Here is an 18,868-nt window from a genome sequence, read left to right on the forward strand (position 1 = left end):
TCAGCGGACTAACCTGACGATGCTTGATGATGTTGGCTTCCGCTATGTTGTCATTCATGTCACTGCAGGTGTGGTCATCTGTGTTCCACTGGCAGCCCCATTGACTGGCTACACATGACATGCACCTACAGAACAGGAATATGCACATCCACACAGACACACAGCCAAACACACACACACACACACACACACAAACACACACACCAGAAATAAGAAAATGCTTTCACAAATAATAAGGTAGGTAGGTACACACACACACACGCACAACCAAAAGTGCACCCAAACACAATCTAAACATGCAAACTCATCAAACAGCGTCCGGCACAAAATCTATGTTGCTGACAGTGAAATAGATCTCTGCAACTTCACATAAGCAAGGCTCGTTCATCACACACTCCTCTGGATGAAAGAAAAGATGAAAAAAATGAGTGGGGAAAATAGGGAGATTGACTTTCATTTTTTGATTAATGTAAAGGAAACTGAGGCAATTTTCTTTGGCTTGGTAATAGAACGAGGAGGGGAGAAAATGCAAGAGGTGCATTCATAACCACCATGCATCACAATTTAAAAACACAAGCCTGATCTCTCATCTCGCCGCGGCGATACATTTACATGCCGGCTGCTGATTGCTGCCGTGTTCAGTGTCACTTTTGGTGACGAAGAAAGACAGACGTAAGCAGGTGACTCACGGTGTGTTTTCAGCTTTTCTCACTGCGGCAGCACAGTTATAGAACTTAAACTCCTTGGTAGCCACTTCCACACTCTCGTTCACAAAAATCTTGACTGGCACAGCCACAAAGTCTGTAGGCACAGTATGAGCGGCGTTAAAAGGGGGGAGAGAATGAACCCAAACACACTGATTATGTATTCATTAAAATGTCTTCATCTTATAATGGGGAGTTAATTAAAAAGGCTGTACCTTGATCCTCGGGGGTGGCTGGGATATCAGAGGGAGGGGGCAGATCACAGGAGACCTGACCGGAATCAGACATCGTGCCATCACTCTGAAAAGACGCAAAATCACAGCGTAGACGGTCCGAAACCCCAATGGAGGGGAGGAAGGGGATGTTGATCTCCACCTGGAAAAGAATGAGCACACAGATCAACTTTTCTGTTTGATGTCTGATCCAAACGGCTCAGTGAAAGTTCATTCATATTCAAAGGTGCTGTAGGTGAGAGCAGAAGGTTGAGTCAGAGGAGGGGGGAGAGGGAGAGGGAGGGGGAGAGGGAGGGTAGTCGGGAGGGAAAGGAGCTGCGAAAAAGAAGAGCCTGTCCATCTTCTAGCAGTGAGCTCAATCAGCCAGGGAGGTTATAATAAACCAGTGTGAAATTTTCTGGAAAGATCAATACAGAGCAGGAAGACGTAGAACCGCGGCTGCCTGATTCGCAGTGGAAATAGTTTATTAGCCTTTCTGTGGATGTCTGTGTGACGTGCATGCGAGCAGCTACATTTGCTGCAAAACATGAGAGAGAGACAGAAAGAGAGACAGAAAGAGACAGAGAGAGAGAGAGAGAACAGAGAACAGAGAATGAGTGAGTACTGTACCTTCTGAGTCTTTTTACAAGAAAGATTGGGGGGATAGAAGGAGACAATTTTGACACACAGCTGCATGGGGCTCCATTGCCAGCCATTCTTCTCCTCTGCCCGTCGGCACTCAGACCTCCTGGTACACCTTCAGACAAAGGAGGAACAGCTCCCATCAGCCACCGCTTTACATCCCTTCGAAGCTCACACTAGGCCTCCGTAAACAAAGCCAGTATGCCGTCTCATAATGGGAAACACTGAAAGCCCTCATTGGTAATGATGTCGTGATGTATATAAAATACAATATTAACATGCAATTGAAAATGCAGTACATAGGAAGGTTGATAATTCTGAGGTTAGGTCAGGCCTGTAAACAATGACAATCTTCAAATTACAACTAAGAGAGAAGAAACAAGCTCAGGTCAAGTGCACAAGTCTCTGTATAAGCCTAATAATTATTTCTTGAGGGACGTTTTTCTGCATTTTTCTTTTTCCAGACCACACCACTACAAAATACTTGATGGCCGCCGCCCCTGGGCTTCTTACAATTCAGAGTCTTGATAAATATAGGCTGATGAGAGTAAATTATACAGGCCACCTTCCCCACATGAGGCTGACAAACAGCTTTAATTCCTTATTGCTGCACAGGCAACAGGAGATGGGATATAAACACTGAAGGCTGCTAAAAGTGTCCTCAATAAAACACTGAACAAATAACCTGCTGCGCTACACAGATGGAACGGCATATGTGTGTGTGTGTTTGCGTTCGTCTGCGGATGTGCGTGTGTGTATATATATGGACAATTGTGTGTGATCTTAACCTGCCCTCCAGGACACACCAGCCACAGTAAGGGTCCCTCAACTCCACGCAGGACTGACAGTCGGTCTTCAGGTGGCACATCTGCACCGGCACCTTGGTGATCTGAGCATTATAACGTGAAATACGATCAAAGGGAGCACCTCGGGGGAGAAACTGCAAAAATATAACCTGGTTTCAGCACAGGTAGATGTGCTCTGTGCTCGGCTCTGGATGGACCCAGAGGGGGAATAAAGCCTCTGCTGTCATAGCATAATGGGATAAATCTTGTAGGGGAAGCAGACAAAATGCAACACCTCAATATGTAAGAGATGAGTGATGGGATTACGGCTGTTGCATCTTATATTCAACCAGATACCTTTGAGGGAGGAAACGTGGATAAGCTGGCCGAAAAGTCAAAGACGCCATTATACTGTGTGTCGTCTGAGCGAACACTGATCCGCGCTATGCAGACAAAATAAAATATCTCACCTCAGATCACAGCGTCAATAGTTTATTACATTATTCTGTCAGTTTCCTCTAAATGTTTACTGCTGTGTGTTAGACTCATATCAGCCGAGTACATCACTGCATTCATTGTGAGAAATGCTTTGACTTTCTGAACTGCGTTATTCATTTAAGGTAACTCTTGATTTATGGCTTAAACGGTGACATAAAGAAGATCATTAATCATTTAGACTTTGGGTTGGGTTGTGCTTTTATTAAACTCCGCCTTTGAAGAAAATGTATTGATTACCATTGGTGTTAAACTAGATATGCATTAACAATGCTCCAGGCTTTTGTTTTTAAAAGGATTATTTAAACAGATTTTCTTTTATCATTAGATTGTTATGACAACGCATCACATCTAAAAAGTAAAAGTTGCTGTTTATCCTGCACAGTTGTGGAATATGAGTTCCAATAAACAAAGAATCTACAGTTCTTATGCTGCCAGATGGTGTTTTAATTATTTAATTCATTTAAAAAACAAAACAAATTTCACCTATTGTACTGTTCAAAATAAGCACAGACAATTTACCGGATTAAAAAAAAACAAAAACATGAACTAAGCTCTGAAAATGGCCTATATTGTCTTCTTGTATCTACTAACGGTAAATTACAGTTATAATTCAATGCAATAGAAAGGAGCAACTCATAAGAGAGACAGACGCACCTTCTTGTTTGTAGTGATGTACAGGTGGCTCTGGCTGAGGTCAAAGAAAAGGTTCTTGTTGACCTTCTCCCCAGTGGTGTCTCCTGGAGTCTTGCTGTACACATATGGGTTGCCTGTCAGGTGGACCTGGAGAAAGAAATACACATAATTCTGTCAAACCAGGCCAATACACGGCATCTCTTATGAGAATTTCAGTCAAAACTTTGTCTAAAAGATTAAATATAACGAGTAAAACAGAAGAGAATAGATCAGAGCTCCACCTTGAAGACCTCCCCCTGGCTATTTCCCAGGAAGGCGATGGTGTGATCATTTTCCACAGCGACAGCCACAGCAGTCAGTAGGCCCGGCTTGATCACCACTGCATTAGACTTTAAGGCGAATTTTGGCTTGCTGGCTAAAGGGGAAGGCAGGAAGTCTGCACCACACTTGAAGTTCTCCAACGTGTCCTTCTGTTAAGAGGATGGTGAAATGTTTAATATCATGTAAATCATCTGAAACAAATCCCCGACATTGTTGAAGGTGCTCTTCTAAGTTAACTTTACAGAGTTGGGAGAATATGGAAACGAGATATTAAATCATTTGCAAAACAAAGTTAACTCTCGGATAATAAGTACTAGACCAACACATCTGGTCTTTATTGGTTACACCAAAAGGAATTCTTCTGAAGCATGTCTCATTTCTCTTTCGCTCAATGTGAGTCAGCCTCTGACGCAGACACACAGGGGCACTCACAGCAATTGTAGATGAGCAGAATTCATCAGTCTTGGATGAGTAGGGGATGTCCACAGCAGGCTGCTCGGCAATTTTCCCCGAGTCACTGTAGCAGGCACCGATAATGTCCACCAGCCGCTGATTAATGGCATTGAGTGGGTACATGCAGAGAGCCGAGTCGGAGCCGCCCTCATCTGGACTGGCCACTATGAACAGAACTTTGTTCCAGTGGTTGACCTTCCCATACGGGCCTGATTCAGTCATAACCCTCGCCAGTGCCATTCCTGGAGAAGCCACGTACGCAGCTTGGACTTTGTTGTACTGATTATTGAGACCGCAGTTTAACTGCAGCTCTGTGTGGGAGTAGTAATGAGGGTCGTCTTCACAAAGTCGAGATATGAACGTCAGGTTTTTGTTATCCGAACCATCCAGCGTGCGCGAAAACAGAAAATAAACAAAGCCGTCCTCTTTGAAGGCATGGCGGAAGTCATGCAGGTACTTGGAAACAAAGGGCATGGTCTGCACTGTGGATGCTTCTATGATGCTCTCAAACACAACCCACTCATGGTAGTCCTGAAGGATTCGTGTGCTGATAAGTTTTGTACTGTCCAGGCTTCCATAGCCCTTAGCAACAACAAAAACATTAAAGGAGTTTCCATCCTTTATGTATGTGGACATGACACCAACCACATTCACACTGTCCTCTATGCTCGCTACGTAAGTCCTCTCTCCTTTACTGTCACTGTAATACAGCTCCTCCCCCACATTGGTCAGGTTGCGGAGGGAGCAGATTCCTCGGTAGCGGCTGCCACAGACGATGAGTGAACCATTGGCTGAATGAACCAACAGAAGCTTGTTCAGGTTGGGCATGAGCGCCGTGTCCTGGCAGGCTGAGGCAGGTGGCGTACAGGTTCGGGCGTCCTCTTTGGGACCCGTCTCAGTCCGAGCCTCCTGGCGAAGCGAAGGCCCCAACTGGTAAATGGTGTTGTTCGCTCCAAGGTAGATGCGACCAGTCTGGGGGTCCTGGACCACGTTGTTGATGTGGGTGTCGGCGATGAACTCCAGAATAGGGATGGTTTGACTCTCCTCCTGGCCTTGTGTGGTCGACAGGCAGAAGAGGAAGAGGAGGGAGACCCAGCTGGCCATTTCTGCAGAGAACAAAAAGGGAGAGAGCCATTTCATTATTAATGCAAAATGCACATAAACTATTAGCAACATAAAACAGTCTGGTTAATGGGCTGACATGTCACATGCAACTTATTAGTTGTCCATAGGTCAAAGGTCAGACGTTAATGGCACAATCACAATTTTGTGAGACACTGGTGCATGAAATACATCAGGATGTGGAGTCGGGTTATCAGGATTAAACAACTACTAGATTTACAGCCTGCAGTACAAAGCATAATGAATGTTTTAAGCCCCAGCTCTGATTTATAAAAGGCCATTTGGCTTTGGTTTTATTGACTTCATATCACAAATTGTCACTGGAGAAGAACTCCTACATGTAAAGATGAAAGGCCGGAGCTCAAACAATCACATTAAAGGCCTATTCCGTTATGCCTTCATTCACATTTTCTTTGTTTGTTTGTTTGTTTGTTTGTTTGTATTTCACACACCTGCGAGCACTGCTTGCTCAGGAAACACACTGCTTTGTCTCAGAAAACATGATCACACAATATTCCTGTCCCATACACACACACAACACACACACACACACACACACACACACACACACACACACACACACACACACACACACACACACACACACAGTATCATGTAACTGAGGACCAGCAGGTGCCTGCAGGAGTCCACTACACTTGCTGCTGTTTGCCCAGACTGTGGTAAATATGGAACTGCAGGTGGCTGTGGAGCCGCTCCTGCCCACACAGCAAATGTGCATCTGTGGTAATATTTCCACAGGGGTCGAGCAGTAGCCCACGGTCACAGGAGGAATCCTCCTTCACCTCGCCAGTCAACTCCAAAGACACATTTATCAAAATGAAAAGAACGAATGAAACTAGCAGTAAGTCGCCTGCCAAAGCTGTTTTATTATGTTAAACAGTCTTGTCTCTCAGCACTAAGTGGTGAGAGCACTAATTAGACATTTGCCCGGGGGGGGGGGGGGAAGTTAATTTCTCTGGTAGCTTCTATTTATTGTCCATAAGTGCCCAGTCTCAGATTTGGTGATGTGACTTTGCTTCCCATTTACTGTCTCACTCCCCCTCCGACCTTTTTCACTAAACAGTATCTTGCCCTTTTCAATTCAGACACTTAAGTATTTCCATTAAAATTGAAACGCTGCAATATAATTCTTTATACTGCTTATTCAGGGCAGAAGAGGGATTGTGCTTTATTTTAAAAAGCTAATAAAAAGAAAACAAGGGCAGTCATCATATTTTGCTCTGTCTCAAGAGTTGAATTCAAACTAAAACAATAGAGGATGTTTATGCACATTGTGTGGCAGACAGAAATATTGTGTCGTCCCTACTGAGGTAACCAAATTACAATTTTAGACGTCCCGGTTCCAGTAACAACGCTGAATGACAATTACAAGTATGAGTCAGCTTTAAGAGGCCTGAACAACAACTCACTTTATATGAGATTTCAAGGAGGCATAACCTGACGAACAAAATGACAATGAAGCCGCTGCCAAAACGCAGGTGCATCGGTCACATGAAAGTGCACAAACTGCAAAACTCCTCGCCGCCTCAAAAGTGATGACAACATAAGCAAAACACGCACAAACTGCATTGGCAAAGAAAGATGGAAGCCTAAAGCTAAAGTCGCCTAAAGCTACGGCCCAAAAAACTCATCAAGGAAAGAGCTGACGACCTAATTTGACCGAACCTCCGCAAAGAATGTCGTGTATGTGTGAGCGCCACAAAGCCAGCAGATAGGGCAGATCCAGACTTGTACAGACATTAAGAGGTAGGAGGCAAAATGTGGCAGATCGAGCTGCTTCACACTCTTGTTCTTATATTTGGAAGCGGATAAGTGCACAAGCTGCTGTCTTGGTATTTTCAGAATACATGAACACATTTGTGAGCGACTCAAAGCTGTACAGTAAACGACCCAGTTTGCCATCACCATGATTTGAGCCAGTATTTATGACTCAGTCTCCAAGCTGCTGTCTTCCATCTTATTCTTGAGACTTCAGCTGTTATGAGACGCCCAAAATGCCAATGATGTTTTTCACTCAGTGGAAAGAAACACCTTACTGCCACACATTTCTATCTTCTTAATTATTACCTGTGCCTATGCATTATAATGTGTATGTATGGCTCCAAAGAGTTAAAACAAAACAACAACACAGCTATGTTTGTGCTCTAGGTTCTTGAGTAGTTGTTATTTATATTATATACAAAAACAAGAAAGTTACAATGACAAAATATTGGCTGTCAGATGTTATGTAATCATGGACGACTATAATTAAAGCATGCCCGCCTCTCTGCGTTCCCTTTGTTATGCTGTCGACTACAATCGGATAATATTCATATTCCTATCACTTCGCTCAGCCGTAATGCAGACCGCACAAAGATACGCCACAAAAGGTGAATTATAGTTTCTATGACAGAGACTGATTCATTCCTTTGTCCTCTTATCAAACATACACGGAAAAAAGAAACTTTCCTCAGAGTCACACTGCAAGGACAATAGTGTCGGCCCGGATCCACTCCGTTCCGTGACAGTGTTTTCCCTATTCATGCAAATCCAGCAGCCCGCCTGAATGAGAAAGGAGTGCTTAAAAACATTTCCCTCAGAAGCGACATTCAGGGTCAATGCAAACAAAATTCTTTACATACTTTAATTCAGGCTGAACTCTCTTGGGATGTTTTCCTTCTGTCCCTCTATTACGTTTCATCCCTTTTTTCACTGGCTTAATCCTGAAAGCTGGATTTAAAGAAGCATCAAAGAGCCGGCGACCGGCAGACGTCTGCTGGGGGGCTGACACACGTGGAATGAGGCCTGTTCCTCTCCCGGCCCTCCCACCTTTCTTCTCTCAACATGCCTGTGAGCTGCTTTAAGCAAACATGGCAACCGGGCATCCAACATGTTGCTATTCTGAATAAATAAACTGCCTCTAAATTTAGAAGGCATGCCGCTAATGAAGCCTCCAATAGCATGGGGATAAATAATAATGAAACATCACCCGCTAATGAAGCTGGCACCATTTGTAAAATGTGATCTGGAGAAAATGGTGATTATTGAATTAAAACTGCAGCTCTCTATTCATTTGAGTATTCATAGTTTAATCAGCATCTGCAAATTCTTTTCTACCCAGGTTTACTGCTATGGTGTCAGGAAAGAGGGGGGGTGGCGGTACTACATGAAAAAGAAAATGAGGACACAGAAAAGGTGTGTCTCTTGGTAGTTCTAACACACACACTTGGCATAGCTTTTGGCTGACACCTATAGCACCATCTCCAGCCGCCCTCCGTGACTTAGGACAAGTCTGAACAGGAAAAGCAGCTCTCAGCAAAGGAAAATGAATGATAATTGAAAAAATGGCAGGAGTGCGCACGTGCACACACACACACACACACACACACACACACACAGATTCATACGCACAGAGACACATGTGCACGAACAAATAGGTGGACGCACAGCTTGAAGTGCTGACGCAGTAATCCCACTTTAACCATACAGAGTCTCTTCTTTTCAAACATCTATGCTGTGTTCCTCATGACACAGAGGCGCTGCACCCAGCATGGCGAGACACGCACCCCCCCCCCGCCAATCCTCCAGCCACACAACACACACTCATCCCCCCTTTCGAGGACAACCACCGCCAGGAGGAGAAGTGTGTATGCGTGGCTGTGCGAGGGAGAGAGTGATCAAGAGGTGAGAGAGAGAGAGAGAAAAGGAGAAGATGAGCATGTGAGCGATGACTCGATCAAACACACACAAGCACTGTCGCAAATGCTGATCCGGCAACTTTTAAACTCCCTTCACTCAGTAAAACAGAAATGGAGGAGAGACTGATCTAATAAATAAAGAACACACGCCCTACTCACAAAACATAATAGGATGTCACCCCATACTGCGATTGTTCATATGCGGCGCTCGGAGTATCGGGCGAGAGCGGCCTCCGACAGACGCCACGGCCTGACAGTGATGTGGGGGCGGCGGTGGTTTCACATCGAAGCTGCTTTTAGTGTTACACACTGATAAAAGTGAGCTGCCATTAAATTAGCCGCATGTCCCCAGAGGCCTGGGGGGGGGGGGGGGGGGGACAGGGGAGAGAGAGAGAGGGTGAGCAAGGGTTAATCTCCAGCGTGTCTCTCGCAACGTGAATTATTCTGAAAAGGCCTGATAAAGCGAGGCTGGGGCAACGCCACAAACTGGGTTAGGAGCCCTACAAGGAGGCAGAAATGAGGCGCGGAGCTTTGTCGGTCGTTTTTCCCCCCCAGAGGAAGGAAAACAAGAAGGAGCAGCATTGTTATGATGAAACATGAAGCGGGTGAGAGCGGAAACGTCTCCTTCTTTCTTTCGCACCCCCTCTATTTCTGACGCGCCGGTTCTCTCTCTTGTCCCGTCCTTACTGTGAATCCCCCCCTCCTGCCCCTCCTCCCCCTCTTCCTCCTCATCCTCTCCGCATCGGAAGGCTGGTGTGACAACGGCAATCCAATTTCCATATGAACAATTACCCTGCCGTCAGGGTTGGCAGTTCATTTATTTCAATTTGACTGACTGGGAGAACCACGCTCACCAAAGCAGCCAGCACAGCCATTGTTTCCCAGGGCACCGGGCGCGGGCGAGGATGGATGGGCCCCCGGTCCGTTTCAGACGCCGTGGAAGCAGATCCAACCCGCCCCGGCCTGAATATGCTCACACTTTGAAAGTTTGTTCGTGTGACCCGACGAGCCTGAATCAGCCGTCAGACTCTGCCGATGTGTTTCTGCGTCCCACTTCTCGCATCTGTGTGCTCGTGTCTCTGTTATATGCATCTGCAGACGCCTGCCCTCTTTTGTATGGTGAGTGATTTATGAATGGGAATCAAGGGTGGCAGCACACACACACACAATCTTTTTTTAGTCACATCACTTTTGCTCATTAGGACTGATAGGCTGTTTGTGTGTCTGTTTACTGTTTTGTACATTTTTAAGACTCCCGCTATCTCCCTCCTGCCAGCTGGACACTTGAGTAGGAGCAGCACAAAACCGCAGGCGCACACACACACCACTTGAACAAAGCACATCGACACACACCAAAGTGTGCGTGTGCTTAGATCCACACACAGACACACTCACCACCATGCATATCTGTCTCAGCACCTTTCTCAGCAGCTGCCCTCAGTGTCTCATGTAATCTCCCAATCTCCGTTTTCTCCCTCCAAACGCGCGCGCACACACACACACACACACACACACACACACACACACACACACACACACACACACACACACACACACACACACACACACACACACACACACACACACACACACACACACACACACACACACACACACACACACACACCAGCAGGACAGAAGGACAGAGTAGTTGTTTGCTGTGTGGACACAGCTGGCGGATGTGGGGAACCTGATTAAACTGCCTGGCCTGGCGGAGAAGTGCTACTTTCGGGAGCCAATGGCGTCAACTACGCCGCCGCCACATCCAGACGGTGGCTAATACACACAGTTGCAGGGGCAGACATGCGTCTACACACTCGGTAATCAACTCAACTCAATCACAGCTTCTGCATCTGCAATCCAGCACAGTTACTTGGTATGAATAATGGCTCCTTCACCCTCAACTCACACTGGGCGGTAAATCAAATATTCACCGTTTTCTCACTGGGATTTTGCTGGAGATGTAAGATTATGCAACATATGTAGCCGGTGAACTAAGTTTTGCCCTAAGTCACCTCTCAGCTGTTCTCCACTCACTGCTGTGTTGTCCCATGAGGTCAGGTGTGAGGTCGCGTGTACACGAGACTTCATTCTTACAAGATGGCAACCAGAAGTGAAAAACAGTCTGACGCTACATCCACACTTGTCCAGGTATGAACTTCATGACCGCCTCAGACACTCTTTCTGCAGCTGATAACGCCACTGAGCTCGTCCCAATCATTGTAAAGTGTGTGTGTGTAAATTTAACACCAAACAAGCTTTGAAAATAAAGAGTACAGAGAACAACAGCTTGATGCGCTCGTCTGCCGCTGTGCTCATTTATTCCTGTCGAGAATCTTCTTTTTTTCCACTTGCCCCAATCAGTTCAGGCTCTTCTTCACAAAAGATGACTCAGCGTCTTGCTCGAGGACACTCCAGCAGGCTTGAAACCCAGACTCCTGTGGTTCAAGGGTAGTTTCTAATCACCACGCTGCCCTGAAACAACCCCTCTCACCCGGGCTACAAACTCACTGACCAACAACAGACTGCATGCGCTCACAATCTAACACACATGCTGCCACAATTAAGAAGTCGGGGCAGGCAGACTGGCTGCTGGGAAGGAATCCATTACACACCTTATTGGTTATAATGATTTCACTTCACCAGCATAAACGCCAATGAGCCATGAAGGTATCTTGTAATGTGGTTTAGTCTCACTGCTAAGCTTTCCTTTCCTTTCAAGGCAACAACTGATCTGACTCACTGCCTGTCTGACCCTCTTCCAGGAGTCCACATGAAGTGACTACATAATAGTGCACTAGGAGATGCGACCAAATGTGATGGCGTTCACCTTACACTCAGGTAGGGTGTCAGACCGCAGTGTGTTAGAGGCTGTGGGAGGTGTCTGTGTGTGTGTGTGTGTGCTTCTTGTGCGAGGAGAAAGAGAGAGAGAGAGGCAACCAAAGAGGAAAGAGGCATGTGAAGGGATGAGAGACGATGAGAGACACGCAGGAGGGAGGGCATCCGCACACACATAACTGACTGGGATTCAATAGCTCTTTTGTACATGTTGGCAGGTGCCTGTCAGTCGTCAAGATGAGGCGGAGTGTGTGTAGTGACTTGGCATTGTGATGGGTGGTTATCTGCAGTTGCTGAGGCCCTGCAAGATTTCAGCTTTTGGTAATGACTAAGTGCTATCAGGTAACGGTCCAAAGATTAGCCGGCGCTCCTGAGCATATGGAGAAAAGGTCACGTTCAGAACTCAGGAGGTAATGGCGAAATTGGCTTCAGAAAAGACCCCATAAAAGGAAAGAGCTTTGATTGAGGAGGAGTGCTTTCCACTGGCTGTACAGAAGGAAATGGAGCAGGCTGCTTTTCATTAGTCAGATGAAGGCAACTAATCACAGCGGTACAATGTGATAAAATGTGTACAGATCAATAGGAAGTTGAAGAAAGAGGACCAGAAAGGCGAGTGACTCCTGAGTACACTTCGACTAAATGTTTGTGATTCTATCCAAACCACTCCACCGGACTCATCCCTCCAACATTACAATCTTCATCCATCATCTCTCAGTGCTGCTCCGCTGTGAGGGGAAGAGAGAGCTGCTAAGCAGGGCCTGACTAATGGCTAAACAAACACCATTATCAACCCTTTGTGGCCGAATGCTGAGCAACAGGAGCCCCAGAGCAGCTGAGGTTCTTTATACGTAATCCCTGCTGCCCCGCGCTGCTCGTGACTGCCCTCAATAAGGCCGGGACGGGCGGGGCTGTGGGCCCGCTAATGAGGGAAGAAGTACAGAAACATAAAACAGCCCAGGGAGTGTGGGGGGGGGGGGGAAGGTCGCACATGCATGCACACACACACACACACATGTATAAGCACTTACACTCAAACACCCAGAGGAGAATAGGCTGTATTAAGAAGGGCGGAGGGAAGTGTGGTCATCTCTAAAAAAGGCTGGGGGAGAAGTTAATGAGCCTGTTACAGCCCATAGTCCCCTGATAAAGCCACTGATTACGCCACATGTTTGGTCTGGAGAAATGTATGTGCCTGTCCTTGTGAGAGTGTGTGTGTGTGTGTCTATGCGTCACCTGACCCAAAGCAGTCAACTGCTAATCATACGTTCATAAGTTAGGAATGCATATTTGAATTTTCTGACACACACACACACACCCACACACACCCACACAAACACACACACACACTCACCAATCACCATTCCCAAGAGCAATCCATCTCTCTCCCTTACACTCCCTCCCTCGCCTGCTTACAACGATTAAGTCACACTCGTGATCACAATGAAAGAAACACACACACACACACACACACACACCAGCACACACACAGGCACAGACACACTCAATCAAGTGTGACTGAGCAAGCAAGCCACTCAATGAGAGTGGGTGATTAGGCCCTCAGAGACTCGGCCTGACCTTTCCCTCCACATCAAGTCGCCCCTGCGCATGTGCGTTTTTATGAGTCAGTGGCTCTGAGCTCTCAGGCCTGCACCACTTCACATCAAATGTCAGACTAAAATGGGTAGGCCAGACACAGACAGACAGACAGGAAGACAGGCAGACAGGCAGGCAGACAGACAGGAGGTTAGAGAAGCGGACAGAGAGATGGTGAGAGAGAGGGATTGACAGATAATGTTTCACCCTGGGAAATTAAAGAAATGGGGGTTTTTACAGTAGACTGGCAAAAACAAGGTTAAGAAAGCGCTAAAAGAAGGCCTGAACGCGAGGAACACAAAGAAAGAAAGAATGCTGTCACCAATCAATCTTCCACTCTTGCTTCTGTCCCTCTGCGCATGAGAAATAGCAAAGCTGGGGTATTTTTAAATTCCATGTCAGTTGTGGGAATACAGGGCCCGTCCTCCCGGGTGCACAAACACACACCCCCTCCTCTTCCTCGTGTGATGATTGAGCCTGCACATGCACGTTCACAGACGTCAGACAGACAGAAAGACAGACAGATAGTCTGAGTCAGACCACCGGGGAGAAACGAGCAGGGGAACAACAGTGTTGTGTTTGCCATCCAAACATTTCCTCAATGCCACAACACGCTGTGCAAGTAAGAGACACGCCAGGACGAAGATGCTGCGTCGTCAGGTGAGCAAATATTCATTCATGACGTTCTAAGACAAAACTGGGAGGTACTTAAAGAACAAATACCTCTGCCAAGGCCGAGTAGTACTTTGAATTCTACCATTACTGGTTTCAAATTGACAAAATTCATTCAAAAGTCATTACAGCGCCACCATCAGGCTGATAGATGTTTCATTTGAGCCCATAGTTCAGCTCATACATACTTTAAAAGTCTATAAGACACAGTAACACTGTGTGTGTGTGTGTGTGTGTGTGTGTGTGTGTGTGTGTGTGTGTGTGTGTGTGGGCAGTTGGCCAGTTGGTCGGTTCGACGCAGTAATGCTCCTGATGAAATATGGGCACGATGGCAGGAAGAGGAAGAAACTTATTTTAAGTGCATGTGCTGGGTTAGCAGACTTCACTGGAACGAATGGGTTGCCATGTTTCAGTTCGTCGTCTTATTGTTTAATACAGCCATTAAGTAGCAGACACTGAAACTGCGCACACACACCGTTTAGTTTGATAGCTTTTCTGGATGCGACACCGGAGAAGTCAGGAATGAACCGAGCACAAAAAAGTTCTCTCCTCTTCTGTCTTTGTCTTACTCTCGCTCTCCTCCCCTCCTATTCTCTGCTGCAGATCTTGGAGGAGATAGTGAGCCAGCACTCACCGCTGACGGTTCAGAGGACGTTCAGCGTGACGCCCGGGTTAATTAAGTTTGAAATCATACAGATGATCAGTAGGGCTGCCACTCAGACTGCCAGTCTCCCTCCGCTGCCGTGTTCCCGCTCCTGCCAGAAGGTTCCGGCTGTCGTGACAGGTAGGGAGGAGTTTGTGTGTGTAGTCAGGGAGAAACAACAAGTTGAAAAGGAGCGCAGACAAAGATGGTCGGGTTTACTTGTACATACACATAAAGACACAGGCCCAGAAACCCGTGCATTTACGTTCACACACACACACACACACACAAAAACAAGGTGAGGCCCTAAAGAACAATGGCATCGAGAAATCACAATCCTGCCCAGACTGCAGCTCTTTCTCTGCGATGATTGCTCCGTTCCCCAGGAGGGTGCTATAAGGAGCCGGGCCTGCAGTGATTGTTGATGGCTGCCTATTGACATGAGCGGCACGTAGAGGTCCCCCACCACCACCACCATCACCTGTAATCCAGGAAAAATGGACTCTGCGTATTACCGAGACACTTAAAAAGGTAGAAGCCATTTCATACAGTGCCACACACAAACACACACACGCACATTAAACCAATCTGTACTCCGCCTCGGGGCTAAGGGATATTATTCCCCCAGCTCAATATCAGACTGTCACTGCTGAGAGCTGGCGTGTGTGAGCGTGCTTGATATGTGATGCGCGGCAGGCACACAGATACATAACCACGCGTGATTCCTCAACTGCTAAACGGGCCGCCGCAGATTATATATATATGTTTTGATTAATTGCACACACTTTGCATAATCACGCTTTCTCATCACATGCAGCCATTCCAAAGGTCAGAGGGAATTAGCCCCAACCTCCTAAAAATAAGCTCCCCTTAATCAGGCTGCAGATGGCCTGATAAGCAGCGGGGAGGGCGGGGGGGGGGGGGTTCGTTGCCGACCGGTCATGTGCCATAGTTGAGGCGTGTCGGCGATAGCATCTGCACCTCGTCTCTAAAGGCGCCTCTGTGTCTTTCATGTCAGGTGAGTACGCTGACATTCTGTCACAACCAGACTTCAGATGTGCTGAGGTGGAGGAGGACAAACATCAAAGGTTGGACTTCTTTTTGGCAGGGGGACAAACACAGACACGTACCATGCTCTATACCCACACACACACTCCCAAACCACAGTGGAAAGCTGCGTCCCCACACACACGCATACACATACATACACAATCCAGCAGTGACCGGTGACAAGCATTAAGTTTGAGCGTGAGATAGTGCCGATGTCTGCCAGTGGAGCCTACATTGCGCTCTCTTTATCTCCGGAGCCTTCTGCTGATAATTACAGCCGTTGCCGCTCTCCACCTCACTCACGCCAAGCTGCCAGTCCACACAGCCTGAGCTGGAGGAATTATCACCCGGGCCATCGCAAAGCGGAGCAAGCCAAGGTCAGGCCCTGTGTTCAATTTCACTTTTGATTCCAGTCCACCTTTCTTTCTCCTCTACCACTTATCCACTCCCCCCCCCCCTCCCCACCCACCCCCACCTTCCTGTGCCACCCGCTCAGTCGCCGTTGAATTTCACTTCAGGGCTAACCTCCATTTCCAGGACAACCAAGCACCTTGACACTCATTCATTTCCAATCCTGCAGAGTGGTCGCCTGAATGGAAATTGACGATTCAATTTTTGAAACTCTAGGTTCCTTTTGGAATTGACTCTCACCCCCCCACCACCAACCCCTGCTTTGGTGCCCCTTCTGTTACCTGTCTGTCCCCCGCCAGTCACTATCGCCGTCCCGGTCTGCTGAGTATGGCCAATTTCTCCAGCTGTGTGGAGACGTGTGTGAGATGGCTACAGCAAAGAGTGGCTCAAAACGCCCCGCAGCCCCGCAGCCCCACCTGAATTCCCCCCTGACGCCCTGTCTCCACGCCTGCTCGCTCTTGTCACTAGACTGCCGTCAAACAACCAAACACTTAAAACCAAAGGGTTTATTCTCAGCGTCACTCCCAGCTGGATGTTGTGTGGCAATTTAAAAATGATCTATGCAAATGTAATTTCGCTGTGTGTCATCTAACACAGCCAATTAATGGAGTGGGCTTCTCCAACACAACTATAAATTAACAAGGCTAGATATAATGGCAAGATTAATGCATTTTTCTGGCACTTGCCTAATTGCTGGAAGACTCCGGTGGGGCTAGTGTGAGATGCCTCATTTCTGCACATGATAGAGCGAGTTAGACGAGCCGGGGATAAACACTTGCTCCAACTCCATTTATCATTTATATGAACTTGTTGTCTCTTATGTTCTCATTGAGGGGAACGCATGGGAAAGAGATGGGGAAAGATATGTCGTCCTTCGGGAACTTGTATCTACTCCAGCAGAAATGACTAGTATCAGTTAGACAGGGCTCAGTCGGTGTGAAGGACAGTGTGAGCTGCAGGAGGGCTTTGTATTTATTAATGGAAAGCAAATCCATAAGTGGTCAAAGGGGCATATGTGTATGGATTGAATATCTGGTAATGAGAAACGCCAGCTCCAGGCGGCAAGAGGGAAACAGTGACACGGAGGAAGGGAGACGGAGAGAGGACGAGTATACAGTTCAGCCAGAGGAGAGGAAAAGGAGAACGAGACTGAGTGAGACAGGGAACAAGGATCCAAAACAGCACATCACCAACAAGGCGGCTCTTTGTTTTGCCCCTATCAAACAATTGTTCTCCTCGCCGAGGGTGAGAGCGTTAATCCGCAGCGGAAAGGGGAGTTGGGAGGATTTACTCTAAGTATCCTTATTAGTGGGAATTCACTGATATGGGGTCTGCGGGGTAGAGGAGGAGGGGTAGAGGTCAGACTGAGCACGGAGGAAGCAGAGCAGCAGGATGGGTCGAGTGTACTCTGAATACTCTGCAGGTAGCATATGAATCTTTAATACAGAGCTTATTGGGGAAGGAGGGGAGAAGGTTGGGGTTGAGAATATCAAGAGAAAGAGGAAGAGAATTTCCAGGGGAGCGAACCAAGCTTCCACCCCCTTATCACAACGCTCCCGGTAAGGACCAACCTCCGAGGATCAAGCATAATTCTCCACAGATTTAACAGCACTGATTCCCTTTTCAAAGCGGGAGGCGGCGGCGGAGAAGGACAGAATTGTCTTTTGTCCTCAAAGCCAAACGGCGACGGGCCTGATGTGGAGATAAAAATGGATAAGTGATCTTTCCAGGTGATAAATTTCTTAATTGCTTTTGTTAAACACGCACCCTGCTGGAAACTTGGCCGTAGTACATCGTTTTAATTACACGCACAAGAGCCTAATTAGTTGTATCTGTTGTACCAGAGGCAAACGTGCACCCAATTAGACCCAGAATCAGAGGATGGTGCCGTCAGACGGGGAAAATCATCCGCTTTGTTCTCACATGGCACTCGTCAAAGAAGAGAGGAAACGCAGAGATGGTGCTTCACTCCCCAACTTGTGTCAATGATCACCCCTGTTACCTTTACACTAATTAAATAGTTATTTGTGTTGTACGCTTGGATGCACGGCCGCCTCCAGCGTCAACGGCTCTGCGTCTTTGTCTGACTCACTGATATCACTAAAGCGGAAAAAATAATTTGTGTAGCACCTTCAACAGTCTGATGCCATAAACGCAGCACATTCCTCTGTATGGCTGCCAAAGAAGGAAAGGAAACATTCAGGGATTCTTACGTCTTGTGGAAGTGCAACTACAGGAGGGATGAACCGCTTCACACTGCAGGAACTTTTTCAGGAGCGTAGGAACTTTACTTTGTTTTGCAACGAGGAACCAAGCACCACTGTTTGGTTCAAGAGCACATATGCAAACTTATTCAAATCAAACAGGTTGCCAAACACCATTTTAAATGCTTGCTTTTAACCAATTTTTACACAAAGAAACCCAAATATATATGATTATGTTTACTGGAACTCGGAATTATTAATTATGCAAAGCGGTTTTGAGAAAGATTAAATAATGAGACTATAAAAAACAACAATAGTAATATCACACAATAGATGCTATTCTGAGACTCAGCAATGTTTCCTTTGGCGACATGAGACAACAGCATGCC

At 46.8% G+C, this 18,868-nt stretch overlaps 1 protein-coding gene across 2 annotated transcripts in view; it reads right to left on the reverse strand.

The window, feature by feature from the left end:
- The window catches only part of plxnb2b (plexin b2b), a 99,020-nt gene that overhangs the window by 26,316 nt on the left and 53,836 nt on the right, over positions 1 to 18,868 (reverse strand). For both annotated transcript variants that reach the window (XM_076140733.1, XM_076140732.1), the window contains 8 exons: positions 4,228 to 5,354; positions 3,756 to 3,944; positions 3,496 to 3,621; positions 2,347 to 2,447; positions 1,547 to 1,673; positions 920 to 1,079; positions 690 to 801; positions 14 to 125 (listed from right to left, as the gene is read on the reverse strand). In XM_076140733.1, the coding sequence (XP_075996848.1) occupies positions 14 to 125; positions 690 to 801; positions 920 to 1,079; positions 1,547 to 1,673; positions 2,347 to 2,447; positions 3,496 to 3,621; positions 3,756 to 3,944; positions 4,228 to 5,352 (2,052 nt within the window). In that variant the 5' untranslated portion in view covers positions 5,353 to 5,354. The remainder of the gene's footprint in view (positions 1 to 13; positions 126 to 689; positions 802 to 919; positions 1,080 to 1,546; positions 1,674 to 2,346; positions 2,448 to 3,495; positions 3,622 to 3,755; positions 3,945 to 4,227; positions 5,355 to 18,868) is intronic.

Source organism: Genypterus blacodes, unplaced genomic scaffold (genome assembly GCF_046128005.1).
Source record: "Genypterus blacodes isolate CSIRO-AG114 ecotype Tasmania unplaced genomic scaffold, CSIRO-AGI_Gbla_v1 ptg000015l_1, whole genome shotgun sequence".
NCBI classification, from domain to species: domain Eukaryota; kingdom Metazoa; phylum Chordata; class Actinopteri; order Ophidiiformes; family Ophidiidae; genus Genypterus; species Genypterus blacodes.